The 18427-nt window shown below is 40.6% G+C and overlaps 1 protein-coding gene across 1 annotated transcript; it reads left to right on the plus strand.

Moving 5' to 3' along the window:
• Positions 1-845: 845 nt before the first annotated feature.
• LOC128069075 (upstream-binding factor 1-like protein 1) lies at positions 846-15187 on the plus strand. The gene is made up of 4 exons (XM_052662365.1): positions 846-993; positions 4803-4864; positions 5401-5461; positions 13821-15187. The coding sequence occupies exons 1-4, from the start codon at positions 846-848 to the stop codon at positions 15185-15187; spliced, it is 1638 nt and encodes a 545-aa protein (XP_052518325.1).
• The last annotated feature ends 3240 nt before the right edge of the window (positions 15188-18427 follow it).

Raw genomic sequence — 18427 nt, forward strand, 5'->3', positions numbered from 1 at the left:
TCACTAAGTTGTTTGTATCCAACGCCTTGCAACCCCCCAAACTGTAGCTCACGAGGCTCCACTGTCCCCCACTGTCTCCCAGAGTTTGCTCAAATTCATATCCATTGAGTCGTTGGTACTATCTAACCATCTCTTCTGCCCCCTTCTCCTTTTGCCTTCAATCTTTCCCAGCATCAAGGTCTTTTCCAGTGAATTGGCTCTTTGCATCAGGTGGCCAAAGTATCGGAGCTTTATCTTCAGCAACAGTCCTTCCAATAAATATTCAGGGCTAATTTCCTTTAGGATTGACTGCTTTGATACACATAAATAAACTCAAAATGGGTTAAAAACCTAAATTTGAGACTATATACTATAAAACTCTTAGATGAAAACATAGAACACTCTTTACCAGAAATCATAGCAAGATTTTTTTTTGAGCCTTCTCCTAAAGGAAATTAAAAAAAAAAAAAAAACACGCAAATGGAATCTAATTATACTCAAAAGCTTCTACACAGCAAAGGAAACTGTAAACAAAACAGAAATAAAACCCACAGAATGGGAGAAAATATTTGAAAAAGATGAGACCAACAAGAGATTTGTCTCCAAAAATTTATAAAGAGCTCATGTGGCTCAGTATAAAAATAAGTAAAAAATGGGCAGATGGCCCAAATAGATATTCCTTCAGAGAAAACATATGAATGGAAAAGCAACACATGAAAAGATTCTTGACATCAATATTTACTGGAGAAATGCAAATCAAAGCTACAATGAGATCTAACCTTACATGAGTCAGAGTGACCATCATCAAAGCTACTGCAAACAGTAAATGCTGGGGAGAGTGGTAGTTTATCATTGAGACTGCTAACATGTGCATGAACGTGGCCTCTGGAGACATGGATTCAACCTGGGACCAAAAGACGCAGGCCCAGCCACTCACCACTTCGTGCAATGAAATTTATTACAGTAACAGTGAAAGCTTGCTGGAAAAGGCTTCCAGCAAAGTCACTGGAAGAGGCAAGAGAGTGCCTGCCTCGCTATTTTAAGTAGAGCCTTATGTACTTCTCAGCTGGCTGCTGAGAACAGATGAAAAGAAGAACTCAAGGTTGTAAGAGTTCCACCAGACCCTTACCCAAGGCACACAACCTGAGGTAATTTGGCACAAGATTAGCCGGGAAGAACAGTACTGGGCAACAGCTCAGGAGTACGAGTCTTGAGAAACAGGCTCCCAGGCAAGATTTGTTACAATTATAATCATTAACATCAGTTCAGTTCAGTTGCTCAGTCATGTCTGACTCTATAGAGCTTAAGAAAAGCATTTCCACCAGTAAGACATTGTGCAGTGTGAACACTAGTTCCTAGAGAGGCCAGTTCTCAGGCAAGACAGCTTGTTGCACGAGGCATAAGGAAAGCAAGGGTGAGAATGTTCACCTCCTTCTTAAAGGCGACCTGGACCGCCTAAGCTTTAACCCTCTCAAGAGTCTGGAGAAAAGGGAATCTTCCTGCTCTATTGATGGTGATGTACACTGGTAAACCACTGTGGAGAACAGTTAAGCTTTCCTCAAGAAACAAAAATAAAGCTACCGTATGATCTAACAATCCCACTCCTGAGCATATATCCAGGGGAAAATGTGGTTCAAAAGGATACATGCACTTCCATGTTCATTGACAAGTTGTTTGCAACCATCAAGACGTGGAAGGAACCTAAATGTCCAGGGACAGATGAATGGATGCAGAAAATGTGTTATATATATACAATGAAATATCACTCAGCCATAAAAAGAACCAAAAATGCCATGTGCGGCGACATGCAAGGAATTGGAGACTGTCATACTGAGTGAAGTAAGTCAGAAAAAGAAAGAGCAGTATCATATGGTATTGGAATCTAAGAAAATGATGCAAACAGTTATTTATAAAACAGAATCACAGGTGTAGAAAAAATAACATGTAACTTGTGGCTAAGAAGGGGTGAGGGATTAATTAGGAGACTGGGATTGACTCATACACATTACTATAAATGAAGTAAATAATTAATAAGAACCTACTGTATAGCACAGGGAACTCAAGTGAACACATGGGAATGAAGTATATAAAAAATAATCTTAAAAAAGAGTCATTGTTGTTATTCAGGAAATAAGTCATGCCCAACTCTGTGCAACCCCATGAACTGCAGCACGCAGGCTTCCCTGTCCTTCATTATGTCTGGAAGTTTGCTCAAACTCATATCCATTGAGTCAACGATGCCATTCAACTGTGTCATCCGCTGTCACCCCCTTCTCTTGCCTTCAATCTTTCCCTGCATTAAGGTCTTTTCAAATGACCTAGATCTTTGTATCAGGTGGCCAAAGTACTGGAGGCTTCAGCTTCAGTTCTTCCAATGAATATTCAGGGTTGATTTCCTTCAGGATTGACTGGTTTGATCTCCTTGCTGTCCAAGGAACTCTCAAGAGTCTTCTCTAGCATCACAGCTTGAAAGAACCATTCTTTGGCGTGCAGCCTTCTTTATGATCCAACACTCACATGACTACTGGAAAAATCATAGCTTTTACTATAGCGGCCTTTGTTGGGAAAGTGATGTCTCTAATTTTTAATATGCTGTCTCGGTTGGTCATAGCTTTTCTTCCAAGGAGCAAGTGGCTTCCAATTTCGTGGCTGTAATTATTGGGTGCAGAGATTTTGGAGCCCAAGAAAATAAAATCTGTCACAGTTTCCACTTTTTCCCCATCTATTTGCCATGAAGTGATGGAACCGGATGCCAGGATTTAGTTTTTTGAATGATGAGTTTGAAGCCAGCTTTTTCACTTTCCTATTTCATCCTCATCAAGAAGCTTTTAAGTTCCTCTTTGTTTTCTGCTGTAAAAGTGGTATCATCTGCATATCTGAGGTTGTTGATATTTCTCCCAGCAATCTTGACTCTACTTGTGAGTCATTCAGCCTGGCATTTGGCATGATGTAATCTGCATATAAGTTAAAGAATCAGGTGACAATATATAGTCTTGATATCCTCCTTTCCCAATGCTGAACCACTCTCTTGTTTCAAGTCTGGTTCCAATGGTTGCTCCCTTTCCTGCATACAGTCTTCTTAGAAAACAGGGAAGGTAGTCTGGCATTCCCATCTCTTTAAGAATTTTCCACAGTTTTATTTGATTCACATAGTCAAAGGCTTTAGAGTAGTCAATGAGGCGGATGTAATTCCTTGTTTGGAATTTCCTTACTTTTCCTATGATTCAACAGATGTTGGCAATTGGATCTCTGATTCCTCAGCCCTTTCTAAATGCAGCTTGCACCTCTGGAAGTTCTCTGTTCACAAACTGCGGAAGCCTAGCTTGAAGGATTTTGAGCTTAATCTTGATATCATATGAAATGATTGCAGTTGCACAGTAGTCTGAACATTCTTTGCCATTTCTTTCTTTCAGATTGGAAGAAAATTGACCATTTCCAGTCCCATGGCCGCTACAAATTTTCCAAATTTGCTGGCATATTGAGTGCAGCACTTTCACAACATCATCTTTAATGATTTAAATAGCTCAGCCTGAATTCTATAACCTCCACTAGCTTTGTTCCTAGTAATATCTCTTAAAGCACACTTTTTTCACTTTTTTTTCGCACTCCAGGATATCTGACTCTAAGTGAGTGACCACACCATTGTGATCCAGGTCATTAAGACCTTTTTAGTATAGTTCTTCTGTGTATTCTTGCCACTGTTCCTTAATCTCTCTGCTTCTGTTATGTTCTTGATATTTCTGTCCTTTATTGTGCCCAACTTTGCAAGAAGTATTCCCTTGGTATCCCCAATTTTCTTGAAGAGATCTCTAGTCTTTCCCATTTTCTTCCATTTCTTTGCATTTCTTACCTTTTCTTGCTATTCTCTGGAACTCTGCATTCAGTTGGGTATCTCTTTCCCTTTCTCTATTGTGTTTGCTTCTCTTGTTTTCCCAGCTATTTGCAAGGTCTCCTCGGACAAGCACTTTGCCTTCTTGAACTGATTGCACAGTTCAAGATCACAGCCTTGTGTAACTCAAGGAAGCTATGAGTCATACCTTGCAGTGCCACCAAAAATGGATGAGTCATGATGGAGAGTTCTGACAAAACGTGGTCCACTGGAGAAGGAAATGGGAAACCACTTAACTGTTTTTGCCTCACGAACCTCATGAACAGTATGGAAAACAGAGGTGAGATTATATATATATATATATATATATATATATATATATATATATATATGATTCACTTTGCTATACACCTGAAACTAATACAATATTGTACATATTTTAAAAAACTTAAAAATAAGTAAAGACAATTTCCCATCTAGTATCTTCCTCTGAATGGAGCACCATGACCCATCTTTGATTAAATATGAAAATGTTTTGAGGAACAGAATGCAAACAGAGTCAAAATAAAGAAAATCTTAAAAGATAGTTGTCCAAACTTCATAGATAGTATCACATTTCTTTCACAGACTGTCTATGATTTTTTTAGTCTATCCTGCAGTGTACAATTATGCAATAATCTTTAACTACACAACTTATCATCAATATTTCAAAGGTACATACATATTGAATAATATGAAAGGGTATGAGATGATATGCAGGGAATGACTAAAAGGAACAGAGTCTTAGAGAATAAGCACCAGCCTCTGTTCTGTGTGCAGTTATAGCCAGGGGGAAACAATAGTGTGTAACCAAAATGAGCCTCAGCAGGAAAAATTTCATGGAAAACTGAATGAATAAAATTTAAGAGACTTTAGTTCTGAAGGGGTTGAGGCAGAAGGCAAGAGTAATAAGTGGTATTATTGGGGAGCTTGACTGTTCTGGGCTGAAAAACAGAATGTGAAGAACGCCTCTTCCTGAAGAAATATCCAAGAAGTAATACAGGCAAATTCAGACAGGTAACCAAAACTAGTGGGTCGCTTCAATTAGGACAATAATAAACTTCTATAAATGGAGATGTGAAATTTATAATTGGGGAGTTCTTTTATTTATTTATTTTTTAATATAAATTTATTTGTTTTAATTGGAGGCTAATTACTTTAAATATTGTATTGCTTTTGCCATACATCAACATGGATCCCCCTCTTCATGGATTGGAAGTGTAAACTTAATCTGTGATTCTTTACCTGAGATTGGATTCTGGTAATTGGATTAAGTAAATTTCAGAATGTTAGACTTCAATCCTTGTCCTCTAGATGTGTTTACAATTCTTGAGAAATCTAATCACATGCTCCTATACCTTTATGCAGGGTTGAGAGCCCTATCACTTTGAGCAAGTGGACCCGGTCTTCAGAGGATATATAAAGCATCCAGCAAAGATCCAAGCTCATTCTTCTCCAGAGCCCAGAGCTGTTGCCTTCAGAATTGACTGGACTGTGGAGATTTGAAGGTGTTTGTCGGAAGTGAACACCTAAACCCTGAATTGATTTAACAGAGTTACTTCCTGAACAAGAGAGAGGAGTTCTGTAACAGTACTGAGGTGAGACCTGATCCAGGTACGATGAATTTGAGCTATGTTCAGTTAAAAATAAAACTTTAATGGTAATCATGGATAGAAAAACTAATTTCTTTGTCATTCAGTAATATCTATTTTTAAGCCCTCCATCAAATATTTGTTCCATATGTGATTTTTAGACAAGTAATATTTTATCCACAGTATGTCAAGTATCCTCCTTATAAACTGGGGGTAAAAATTAGTGAATATTGGTGAGAATACTAAAATGGTTAATCCGTATAACAGGAGTTAACCCTATGCTTAAAAATAGTTTTCTTGGGGATGGTTTTGACCACCGCCTCCTGTACAATGTTATGAACTTCCATCTACAGGAATATGGTTACTTCTTACAAACAGCTGAGAAAAGAAGAGAAGCACAAGGCAAAGAAAAAAGGGAAATACATATCCATCTGAATGCAGAGCTCCAAAGAATAGCAAGGAGAGATAAGAAAGGTTTCATAAGTTATCAGTACAAAGAAATAGAGGAAAGTCATAATGGGAAAAAAATAGAAATCTTCAGGAAATTGGAGCTATCAAGGGAACATTTCATGGAAAGATGGGCACAATAAAGGACAGAAATGGTATGGACCTAACAGAAGTAGAAGATATTTAGAGGAGGTGGCAAGAATACACAGAAGAAGTACACACACACACAAATATCTTAGTGACTCTAATAGCCATGATGGTGTGATCACTCACCTAGAGCCAGACATCTTGGAGTGCTTAGTCAAGTGGGCCTTAGAAAGCATCACTGCAAATAAAGCTAGTGGAGGCGATGGAATTCCAGCTGAGCTATTTCAATTCCTGAAAGATGATGCTGTGAAAGTGCTGCACTCAATATGCCAGCAAATTTGGAAAACTCAGCAGTGGCCACAGGACTGGAAAAGGTCAGTTTTCATTCCAATTCCAAAGAAAGGCAATGCCAAAAAATGTTCAAACTACCACATAAATTGCACTCATCTCACAGGCTATCAAAGTAATGCTCAAAATTCTCCAAGCCAGTCTTTGTGAACCCAGAACATCTGAAGGTTCAAGGTGAATTTGTAAAAGGCAGAGAAACAAGAGATCAAATTGCCAACATCCATTGAATCATAGAAAAGGCAAGATAATTCCAGAAAAAATATCTACTTCTGCCTCACTGACTACACTAAAGCCTTTGACAATGTGGATCACAGCAAATGGTGGAAAATTCTTAAGGAGATGGGAATATCAGACCACCTGACCTGCCTCCTGAGAAGCTTGTATGCAGGTCAAGAGGTAACAATTAGAATCGGACATGGAATGGACTGGTTCAAAATTAAGAAAGGAGTATGTCATGGCCGTATATTGTCACCCTGCTTATTTAACTTATAGGCAGAGTAGATCAAGTGAAATGCCAGGCTGGATGAAGCACAAGCTAAAATCAAGATTGCCTGGAGAAATATCACTAACCTCAGATATGCAGACGACACCACCCTTATGGCAGAAAGTAAAGAACGACTAAAGAGGCTCTTGATGAAAGTGAAAGAAGAGAGGGAAAAAGCTGGCTTACAAATCAATATTCAGAAAACGAAGATCATGACATCTGGTCCCATCACTTCATGGCACAGAGATAAGGAAACAATGGAAACAGTGGCAGACTTTATCTTCTTGGGCTCCAAAATCACTGCAGATGCTGACTGCAGCCAAGAAATTAAAAGACGCTTGCTCCTTGGAAGAAAAATGTGACCAACCTAGACAGCATATTAAAAAGCAGAGGCATTATTTTGCCGACAAAGTTTCACCTAATCAAAGCTTTGGTTTTCCCACTAGTCAGGTATGGATGTGAGAGTTGGGCCATAAACAAAGCTGAGTGCCAAAGGATTGATGCTTTTGAACTGTGGTGTTGGTGAAGACTCTTGAGAGTCCCTTGCACTCAGAGGAGATGAAATCAGTCAATCCTAAAGGGAATCAATGCTGAGTATTCAATGGAAGGACTTATGCTGAAACTGAAACTTCAATACTTTGGGTAACTGATGCGAAGAACTCACTCATTAGTTAAGACTCGGACTCCAGGAAAGATTGAAGGCAGGATGAAGAGGGGTTGATAGAGGATGAGATGGTTGGATTGCATCCCAGATTCAAGGACATAAGTTTGAGCAAGCTTCGAAAGTTGGTGAAGGACAGGGAAGCCTGGCATCTGGAAGTCCAAGGGTTCACAAAGAGTCAGAAACTATTGAGGGACTGAACTGAACTGAAGAGGTGGTGAAGGACCTCAAAGTTGAGAAAATGAAGGCCTAGCGATTATCCCTGGAGGTCACTATTTTTATCAGTTTTTTAGGGCTCCCGCAGCACCCAACCCCACATGGGGTGGCTTAAAATCAGTGTATTCTCTGACAGATCTGGAGGCTGGAAATCAAGGTGTTGGAAGGGCTGTACTCTCTTCGAAGGCTCTGAATGAATTTGTCTTTATCTCTTCCAGTGCCAGCTGGCTCCTGGCAATCCTCAAACTATGACATTTAACTTGAATCTCTGCTTCCTTACAGGACCTTTTCTGGTGCATCTAAAACATCCTTCTTCTTTCTCTCATCAGGACACCTGTCAGCAGATTTAGGGTCCACTCTCTACCCTGGATGGTCTCATCATGATGCTTTCACCTTGATTATGTCTCTATTCTAAAAATAAAGTCACAGTGATAATGGCTGTTGGGATTTGGACATAATTTAGGAGAGGGTAAGGGGCACATTTGGAGAAGGGAATGGTAACCCACTCCAGTATTTTTGCCTGGAGAATACCCTAGACAGAGGAGCCTGGCGGCTACAGTCCATGGGGTCACAGAGGGTTGGACAAGACTGAGCAACTAACACAGTGGGCACATTAACTCACTACTTCATGAACAGAATGAAAGGATTCTGTCCTAAATTCAAGGGGTCTCATATTTTGCTGGAGAAAGTAAAAACCTCAGTAGTTTTTCTTTGCTTTGCACATAGATTATATGCAGTAGAGAGAGAAATAGTTAAAGCAAGGTTTAAGATTGTGAGGTTTTGTTTAGTGAATTCCTTTGAAGTTTTTTCAAGGTTAGAATTACTGAGTCAAAGGCAAATATACTTTTTAAGGATTTGAATGCATATATACAAAACATCCTAAAGTCCATCAGCTGGTTGGATCTCCTTGCAGTCAAAGGGACTCTCAAGAGTCTTCTCCAACACTACAGTTCAAAAGCATCAGTTCTTCAGTGCTCAGCTTTCTTCATAGTCCAACTCTCACATCCATACATGACTACTGGAAAACCCATCACTCTGACTAGATGGACCTTTGTTGGCAAGTTAGTGTCTCTACTTTTTAATATGCTGTCTAGTTTGGTCATAACCTTTCTTCCAAGGAGTAAACATCTTTTAATTTCATGGCAGCAGTCAACACATCAGTGATTTTGGAGCCCCATAAAATAAAGTCTGTCACTGTTTCCCCATCTATTTGCCTTGAAGTGATGAGACCAGATGCCATGATCTTCATTTTTTGAATGTTGAGTTTAAGCCATCTTTTTCACTCTCCTCTTTCACTTTCATCTAAGAGGCTCTTTAGTTTGCTTTCTGCCATAAAAGGTGGTGTCATCTGGGGATCTGAGGATATTATTTCTCCCAGCAATCTTGATTCCAGCTTGTGCTTCATCTAGCACAGCGTTCCTCATGATGTACTCTTAGTTAAATAAGCAGGGTGACAATATATAGCCTTGATGTACTCCTTTCCCTATTTGGAACCTGAACATTTTTGAAGTATTTTATTTTCTCTAATAGTGAATCTACTAATATTTAATCTTAATTTTGTGTTATAAGTAATGCAACATTTATTGATTCCCTTATTCTTTTTATGGATGATAAAATATTATATTAAAACTAATTAGAACTACTCTCCTCTGAAAAGTATTTATGTGAATGCCATGTATGTAATAAAAACAGCTGTGCTTTTTCATGAGCAGTTCATCCAAAAATATGAATTATATATAGAGAGATGAAACATTTACTTTTAGCAAATCCCATCTATTAACTACCATGGAATCCTCCAAAAAGTTTAGCAATCCAGTGTACATTTTGATATATGATTTCAGCTTTGCCTGTGCACATCCATAAGTAAAAGTATATACCCCAAATGATGCCATAGTTATTTACTGTTTTTTGAAGTTAAGTATCAAAACAATTCACTGATTTAGGCTTTCCAAATAATATCCTACTGTTACTTGTTTCACAAGTACTAATTGCAAAGTATATTTATATATAATTTTGGAAATAGAAGTCAGTTTCAAGACAGATTTCAATTTTGAAATCTGTTATTGAAAACATTCTTTGGCCTAATAGCTAGTCATTTCAAGCCACATATAATTTTGACCATGTTGGGCTGAATCAAACTTTTCTCAACAAAGCAACTGCATTTTTAAAAATGCAATGTTCCTGTACAATTACTCTAAAATCAGAATTAAATCAAACCTGGATGTCAGAATTTGGAGCCTCTTTCTCAAATTCCCAAACCAATCTACAATAATTATTCATATTTTTATCAATTCTATACACTGGTAGAATTTGGATTACAACTGAAAGGGTTTTAATGACCATTGTAAATTTGATGTGTTACTAGGCCGTAGAACTTGTGAATAAAGGGCAGCAATTATCAAATCATGTTAGGATATACATTCAAATATCTTAGTAAACTATAATCAAATATGGAGGGAATTTAAGGAGAATGCAAGATCCTTAAAATCAGAGAGGAATGGGTATTCAATATAAGATCAGTGATGAGGACTGGGACTTCAGTTGTGGATTCTATTAACATATAGAGATTAGAAAGATTTAGTGCAGTTAGTGTTGATTGGGTTTATCCAAGGGAACTGTGGTAATCTAATCATGAAGGGGCTCAAGGGTCCTGATAGTCAGGTCCTGATCTCAGATGTACTGTTTCTTCTGTTCAGAGTTGTTCTGAGTTGGCTGGACTGTGGACAGCTCTGACAGTTACAGCTGCTGACCCATTCAGAGAACATAGAACTCCTGATTGGATGGGACTGATTATTGTACCGGCATTGAGGAGACCAAATCTACAACTTTCTGGTGAGTAAATGGTTCTGAGTAGATGGATTCATATTTCTTTCCCTCAAAAAATAAAAGAATAATTATAATTTAGCAGTAACAGGCCTAATAATTTCTTAAGCAAATGAAAAAAAACTGGTTCATAAGAATTATGTTATTACTTAGAATTCATTCTGAAACTATAGACTTTCCTTCAAATCATTGGAATTTGTGAAGGAACATGAGTGATTCTACAAACTTATGATTCTATGATATAAAAGGAAAATATTAATTTCTTAATGGGAAGTCCTAGACAGCTTTTTCCATTTAGCATGATACCTAAAATTTGATTGAGAAACTGCTGTAGAACATGAAGAGTAATATATTTGTAAGGAAAAGTTGGATTTTCGGCCTTTAAATTATCCAATAGCAATCCAGACCTGATGATGGTTCTCAGAAAAAGATTGGTAACACACCAAATATCTGAAAAAAAAAAAAAAAAAGAAAGAAAGAAAGAAATTCTGCACTCACTCTGATATACAAGTGAAAACTTTTATTAACTTCAGTCATTTATTTTGAAACACAATATATTAGATGGCTGGCTTCCCTTGTAGCTCAGGGGAAAAGAAGCTGCCTGCAGGAGAGACAGACAGGTTCAATCTGTGGGTCTCAAGGGCCCCTGGAGAAGGAAATGCCAACCCACTCCAGTATTTTTGCCTGGAAAACCCCACGGACAGGATCCTGGTAGGGGTATAGTCCAAGGGGTTGCAGAAGAGTCACACAGGCCTCAGGGACTAAACAACAGTATTAGATGGAGCTGTATCTCGATTGATTGATGGATTTGATGAATTTGGCTGCACCAGATCTTTCTTGCACCTTGAGGGATCTTTAGATGGGGCATGCAAACTCTTAGTCACCACACAGGAATTCTGTATCATGGCAGGTGAACACTTAGCTGTGGAATGAGGGCTCTAATTCCCTGATGAAGGACCAAATGCTGGTCCTGTCCACTGGGAACATGGAGTCTTAGCCACTGAACCTCCAAGGAAGTGCCAGAACTGGTCTTACTGTGGCTTGGAATTTCTATGTTTCCAAACGGGAAAACTTTTCTGATAGTAGAGCAAATCTGATATGATTGGGAGTATGTTGATGAGCTAATCAAAGAAATGGATTCCCCTTACATTAAGGTCACTTAAATTGAAGAGTGTCATTGTCAAAGAGAAGAGAAAATTCAATTGTTAGAGTTCTCAGAACTGAAAGTTGTAGTTAAACAAAGATTAGTGTTATGCTTAAGAGTCATTTTTATTAGAGATAGAAGGGACTGAGTTTTAACAGAATAAAATAGAACACTGAATGTAAGTACCTTTGTTTAGTGTAGATGACTGCGTGTGATACACTGTGTGTGATGTGTCATTGTTTCTCAGGTTGCTCTGTCAGAGGCGGTAAGAAGACTCTTCTTGTGTGAGTGCAGGAGACACGCGCAGAGAAGGGCTTCCCCTGCGAGCGCCTGAAGTACCTGCGCCTCCTCCACAGGTCAGTGTTCCTATTTGTTCATTTCTATGAGCTTCCCATGAGACATGTTTTGTCATCTTTATATCTCAGCCAAAACAGAGAGTCCCTAGCATATTGTGAAGTAGTGAAATGAAAGTAGTTCAGTTGTGTCTGACTCTTTGAAACCCCATGGACTATCCAGTGCAAGGAATTCTCCAGGCCAGAATACTGGAATGGGTAGCCTTTCCCTACTCCAGGGGATCTTCCCAATCCAGGGATCAAACCCAGGTCTTCCGCATTATAGGTGGATTCTCTACCAGTTGAGTCACAAGGAAAGGGTCTTGTTGTATACAGTTGTATTTAATATGCCTTATTATAATGTCTATTGACCTCACCAGAAATGAAACATTGACCACTTAAACTCTTTTTCAATCCTTACATGTTTACCCTTCTCTTCTCTCCATCTTCCCTTTGTACTTCTATGACATGTTTCTTAGATGAATTATATCTATTACATGTTTCTTAGATGAATTATATCAATCATCATCTCAACTGCACATTCAGTCTCTGGCCATCTGGACTTTTCTTAGGAGGGAGCTATGCTCAGAATCCTAAGGAGTGTTACTGTTCTAAAGAAGATTGCATTCATAGTAACATTGAGCAGAAAGTACAGAATTCCTGTCTACATCCTACCTCCCCAGATTAAGTGCATGCCCCCCCCCCCCGCCACCGCCCACCATTATCACATTATATCTCAGAGTGGTGTGTTTATTATGATTTAGGAACCTCCACTGACACTTCATTATCACCCAAAGTCTATGGTTTCACATTAGTGTTCACTCTTGGTGTTGTGCATTCTGTTAGTTTTCACTGATATACAGTGTCAAGTATCCAGCTTTATAATATCCGGAAGTGTTAGACTGCTGAAAGTCATTTGTGATCACCTATTCATCAGTCCCATCACCCTAACTGCTGGGAAGCAAAGTTTATTTCACTGTCCTCATATATGTCTCTTTTTTCCCATATATTCCTCTTTCCTGGAATGTCTTATAGTTGGACTCATGAAGTATGTATGCATTTAGGCTTAGCTTCATTCACTTAGAGATATGAATAAAAGAATGCTCTGTGTTTCTTGCTGGCTTGATCTTTTTTTTTTTTTTTAAAGAACTGAGTAATATTTCTTGGCCTTGATGTACCACAATTTCTTTATCCATACATCTTGGTTGTTTTCAAGTTTTGTGATTGTGACCAAAGTGCCTATAAACATCCCATTGCAAGTCTTTTTTTTTTTTTTTTTTTTTAATGAATATAGGTTTTCAAATGATTTGGGCAAATACAAAGGAGCATGAGTCCTGACTTACATGGTAGGATATTTAGTTTAGTAACAAGTTGCCTTATTGTCTTTCAGAAGGCTTGTATTGTTTTTCATCACCTTAGGAAATGAAACAAATTTCCTGATATTCCATCCTCTCAGTACTTGGTTCTTCTTTGGGATTTTGACCATTCTTGCCCATGTGCTGTGGTATCTCATTGCTACTTTAAAGCCCTCTTGCTTGTCAGGCATTTTAATTTTTCACTTCCCTTCCTTTTCTCTCGTCCTTTGTCCCTTAAGTGAGTCCCCAGGCTTTTGTTCATTTCTATGTAAGCCCCACTGTGGCAAGTTGGGGTCAGGCCTGAGGATTTTTAATTGTGAAAAGAAGCTTCATAATGCTCAACAGGACTCTCCACTCAGAGGATGGGTGGGTTTTCATTTATATTCTTGAGAGTAAATGAAATGACAGAAGGGACGTATCCCAGGGGGCCATGCTTCTCTCCTGTGTCACACAGGAGAGTAACTTTCTTTTTCTTTCTCCACAGAAACGGAGGATCGCACACAGTGCAGGACTTCAGAAATAACTCACCTGCTGAATCTTGAGAGTGAAGAAGCTGAAGATTCTGCTGAGGTGTCTGAACTGCGGGGATCACAGAAGTGTCCCGAAGACCTAGAAATGGCGATGCCTAAATGCCAAGAGGACTGGTCCAAGGAAGACATTGTGCAGTTACTGGAAAGTATGGAGAAAAGCATTCCATCCAGTGACGGGCACACGTTCAAAACAACCCAGTCGGTGATGGACTGGGAAAAAGTAGCTTTTAAAGATTTTTCTGGGGAAATGTGCAAACTCAAATGGTTAGAGGTTTCCCATAAGGTGAGAAAGTTTCGCACGCTGAAAGAATTAGTCTTGGAAGCTAAGGAAAATGTTAACAATCCTTCCAAAGAACACAAGAAAACACAACAAAACACCAGAAAACATAAGAAACATGCTTATTTGTTCAAGAAGTCCCTGACAGCATACCGGCACATTTCCCAAGTGATGCGACCCCAGTACATCCAAAAACATCCCAAGATAAGCAACCAGCAGCTGACCAGGGTTCTGTCTGAGGAACACAGGAAGGACCCTGAGCAGCTGAGGGTGAAATACAGTCAGAATCTTGAGAAAGAGAAAAAGGATTTTAGGGAGAAAGTGGCTCTGTTCAGAGCACAGCACCCTGATCTAGTCCAAAACCCGGAGAAATATGGAGTCCCCCAAAGAAGTGAAATGAAAGTGCCAGAGAAGTTTCAGGAGAATGTTCAAAAGGCGAAGTTTCCCCCAGAAAACAGTTTACCCATGAAGTGGAAATTCCACGGACAGCCCAAGAAGCCCCCGATGAATGGCTATCACAAGTTCCACCAGGATCTCTGGTCGAGCAGGGAGCTGAAAGTGGTGCCTCTGAGGCAGCGCATGGTGGAGATCAGTAGACGCTGGCAGCGCGTCCCCCAGGACCAGAAAGAGCTTTATAAGAAGCAGGCGGAGGGACTGCAAACACAGTACAAGGTGGACCTTGATCTCTGGCTCAGGACTCTGTCTCCTGAAGAATATGCTGCTTACAGAGAGGTGACCTGTGCTAAGCGTAAGAACATGAGCATGACGGGGGGCCCGAACCCCAAGATTAGAAGGATGGGTCTGCAGTCCCCATCATCAAATAATCTGCAAGGAAGAGTTAGAGAGGACCCGGGGCTTCAGGCTGCAGAGTTAGCATCATCAGACATGACTGGAGAACATTCTCCTGCCTCAGGGAGATCAGAGGAAAATGAGGAAGGCAGCTCCTCAGCCCCCAGCAGTGAGGATGAAGACGGGGATTCTGAGCTGGAGGACCGCGCCTCCAGCTCCTCCTCAGGGGACTTTTCTGACTCGGATACCAACTGAGTTTAGTTCACAACCTGAAGGGACAGAACTTTCAGCAAAAGTCCATGGGCTCTTCTCTCTATGCCTCTTCATTGCCTTGCTTTTTTCCCTCCCTCTTCATGCAAAGTGGGACTTGTTGGAAAGAAGGCATCTTGTGCTGTAATTTGTGGCCTCTCCATCTACCCCATGTTCACCCCGAGAGGAAGTCTATCCAATGACTCCTCATGGAATAAACCCTGAGCTGACTGGGCTGCGGGGCACCCTGGACTAGACTGAGCTCCCTGAACTGGAAAGGTTTGCTCTCCTCACCCTCTGCCTGCCAGACATGTGAGGGGCTCCAGGGTTTTGTGAGCCCCTTCTCTGTGACCTTTCCCTCAGGACTCGGGCAGTGAGCTGGGGAGGGAAGATCAGATTGACTGGAAGTAGGAGACTTGCCTTAAAGAAAGATGTCAGGCCCTGATGTCTCTGCCCCTTCTCTCTGAGGTGAGGAGCTGGCCCTTCCTTACCTTGGAAGTGGGGCTGGCATGTGGGCAGCAGCATTTCCATGTGTGTGTGCATCCCATAAACTGTCTGTGAGATTTTCTCACTCATCAAAACCTTGAAATTAAAAATGTGTAACCCCTCCACCTGAATTAGCTTTTCCTTAAACCCAGCTTCCTCTGACTGGGTTTGTTTTCAGGCCATGTCTGAATTTCTGCAGGTTTCTGCCCCAACCACTTCCTCCTGCTCCAGGTTGTAAGTGAATCATGTTTTTACCCAGACTCAAATTGTATTATATTAGGACTTGTATAGTTTTTGTGTCAGTATTTTAGTTCACAGTTACTAAACTGTTTTGGAATTAATCTACCACTATGACACTTTTTTATTATTTTGGTTTATTGATGTATTTGAAAGTGTATTTAAAGCTAGTGTCATCTCATTAAACTTTTTTTTCTTAAACTTTCCTGGCTATTTTCATTTTTGATTCTCATGGATAATTAATATCACACAAGTATTTTTCTTATTGAAAAGTGTTTAATTTGGGACTTCCTCTTCTTCCATGATGTCTTAGTGGAATATTTTATTCCTCACGAATATACAGTTGGGGAACTTACTGTAGAGCATATGGAAGTCTGCTCAATTTTGTGTGGCAGCCTGGATGGGAGGGAAGTGTGGGGAAGGATGGGCACAGGTATATTCTTGGCCGAGCCCCTTTATTCTTTACCTGAAATTACCCGAATATTATTACTTCTCTCCTCTCTCTCTCTCTCTCTCTTTTTTAACAGATTAGTTTACTTATTTTTCACTGAGCTCCGTCTTCTTTCAGTGCAGGACATGTTACCAGTTAGGGGGAGCTGAGGCAACTCAGTGCTTGGCTTCTCCCTGGGGTGGTTTCCCTGAGTTTGGAGCAGGGCCCTAGAGCAGTGGCTCTGGAGTTGTGACATGTGGGCTTCAGTGCTCCAGGGCCTGTGAGATCTTCTGGGACCAGGAATCAAACCCATGTCCCCTGCATGGGAAGGCAGATTCTTACCACTAGACCAGCAGGGAAGACCTACCACAGAATTATAACAGGCTATACTGCAATACAAATAAAAATCGTTTAAAGAAACAGGCAGGAAAATACAAATACTAGGTGAATATAGGCTAAAATTCTGAATTTTATAAAGAAAAAGACAACATTGGTTAAAATACTACAATATGTATTTATCTGTTGCTTCACCTATACATGAACTGGGAATAAAACTCCAGTCTTATAGGATCTAATTTAAGATTAGATTGAGTGCTTCCAAATTGACTTGCTCACAGTTCATTCACACCCACAAAATGTTAAGCGGATTTCTTTCCTCTAGGAAAATCTAAACATATCTTTCGGTTGAAAAGACCCAGGGAGGAAAGCAGGAAGCGCTGCTCACCGCCTGCCAGACAGCTTCTCCCTTCTATTCTAGAAATGGGAATGAAGCCAGGATCTAGCAGCTCAACCCCAGACATAATGCTGCCTCTCTGGCTGTGGGACCCGGCTGCTCCCTGTCATTAGACCTTCCTTCCCAGAACCTGCCCAGCCTGCACTTCTGACCCCTGCACTGTGGAAGGACAGGCAGCAGCAGGAGGAGAGCAGGGGTCAGGGGCTCAGCTCTCAGGCTTCTCCGGCTGCCATTTCCTCCAGGAGATTTCCCATCCCAGGGGTCACACCCACATCTCCCGCATTCCAGGCAGATGCCTCACCCTCTGAGCCACCGAGGAAGCCCGGGCTTGGCTCTTAAATACTCCCATGAAGTAAAATGCCTCTACTTTCAGGTGGTGACTCATGTTTTAGTCGACAGTTTCCATGTAACCCCTGGAACTCAGGGGAGTGGGGACAAGACACTGTGTGTGGGTTGGGAAAAGGTCTTGGAAGAGCAGGGCAAATGACAAAAAAATGAACAAACTAAAACATGGCAAATATGCTTTATTCAGTGATTTTACAGAAGATTGTAGCCACAAAGGTGTCTTCTCAGGTGGCTCTGAGGAACTGTTCCAAAGTTATAAAGGGAGCCAGAGTACAAAAGGTCACAGGCTGAAAAAACATTCAGAAAGCATCAAAAGGTTACTGCGGATGATGAACATGATACATCTCAAATTAATGATTTTCATGCTTTTAAACAATTGTTATTTATTTATTTTTATAATCTTCTTTATTTGTTTGCTTATTTTTGGCTGTGCTGGGTCTTCCTTGCTGAGCGCAGCCTTTTCTGGTTGTGGCGAGCAGGGGTACTCTCGAGTGGAAATGCGTTGACTTCTCCCTTTGGAGGCATCTCTCATCACAGAGAGTGGGACCGGGGTGTGGGCACCAGTGGTCATGGCCCCCAGGCTCTAGTTGGGTGCTTAGTAGTCGTGGTGCGTGGGCTTAGCTGCTCCACAGTCTGTGGGGTCTTCCTGGACCAGGGATCCAGCCTGTATCCCTGGCGCTGACCAGTGGATTCTTAACCACAGGACTGCCAGGGAAGTTCCTTTTCATGCTTTTCTGTGTGAAAAGTGGTAAGAGTCTGGGCTTAGTGAAGTCATGGTTATGATATGCATCTTAACTCCCTCAGGACACCCTGTTTTCCTCTCCTTGAACTCCCCTCAGGGCACACTGTCTTGGGGGGCTGCAGTGGATAATTGCCTTTTACTGCAACATCCTTTGTTTACTGAAATGACAAGTGAAATATTTATCCCCAAGCAAAGGCTTAGGAGAAGACTGGAAGTAGAACAGAGCTGCTGTTCAGTTGCTCTGTCGAGTCCGTCTCTTTGTGACCCCAAGGA

Source organism: Budorcas taxicolor, chromosome 25 (assembly GCF_023091745.1).
Source record: "Budorcas taxicolor isolate Tak-1 chromosome 25, Takin1.1, whole genome shotgun sequence".
Lineage (NCBI taxonomy): Eukaryota > Metazoa > Chordata > Mammalia > Artiodactyla > Bovidae > Budorcas > Budorcas taxicolor.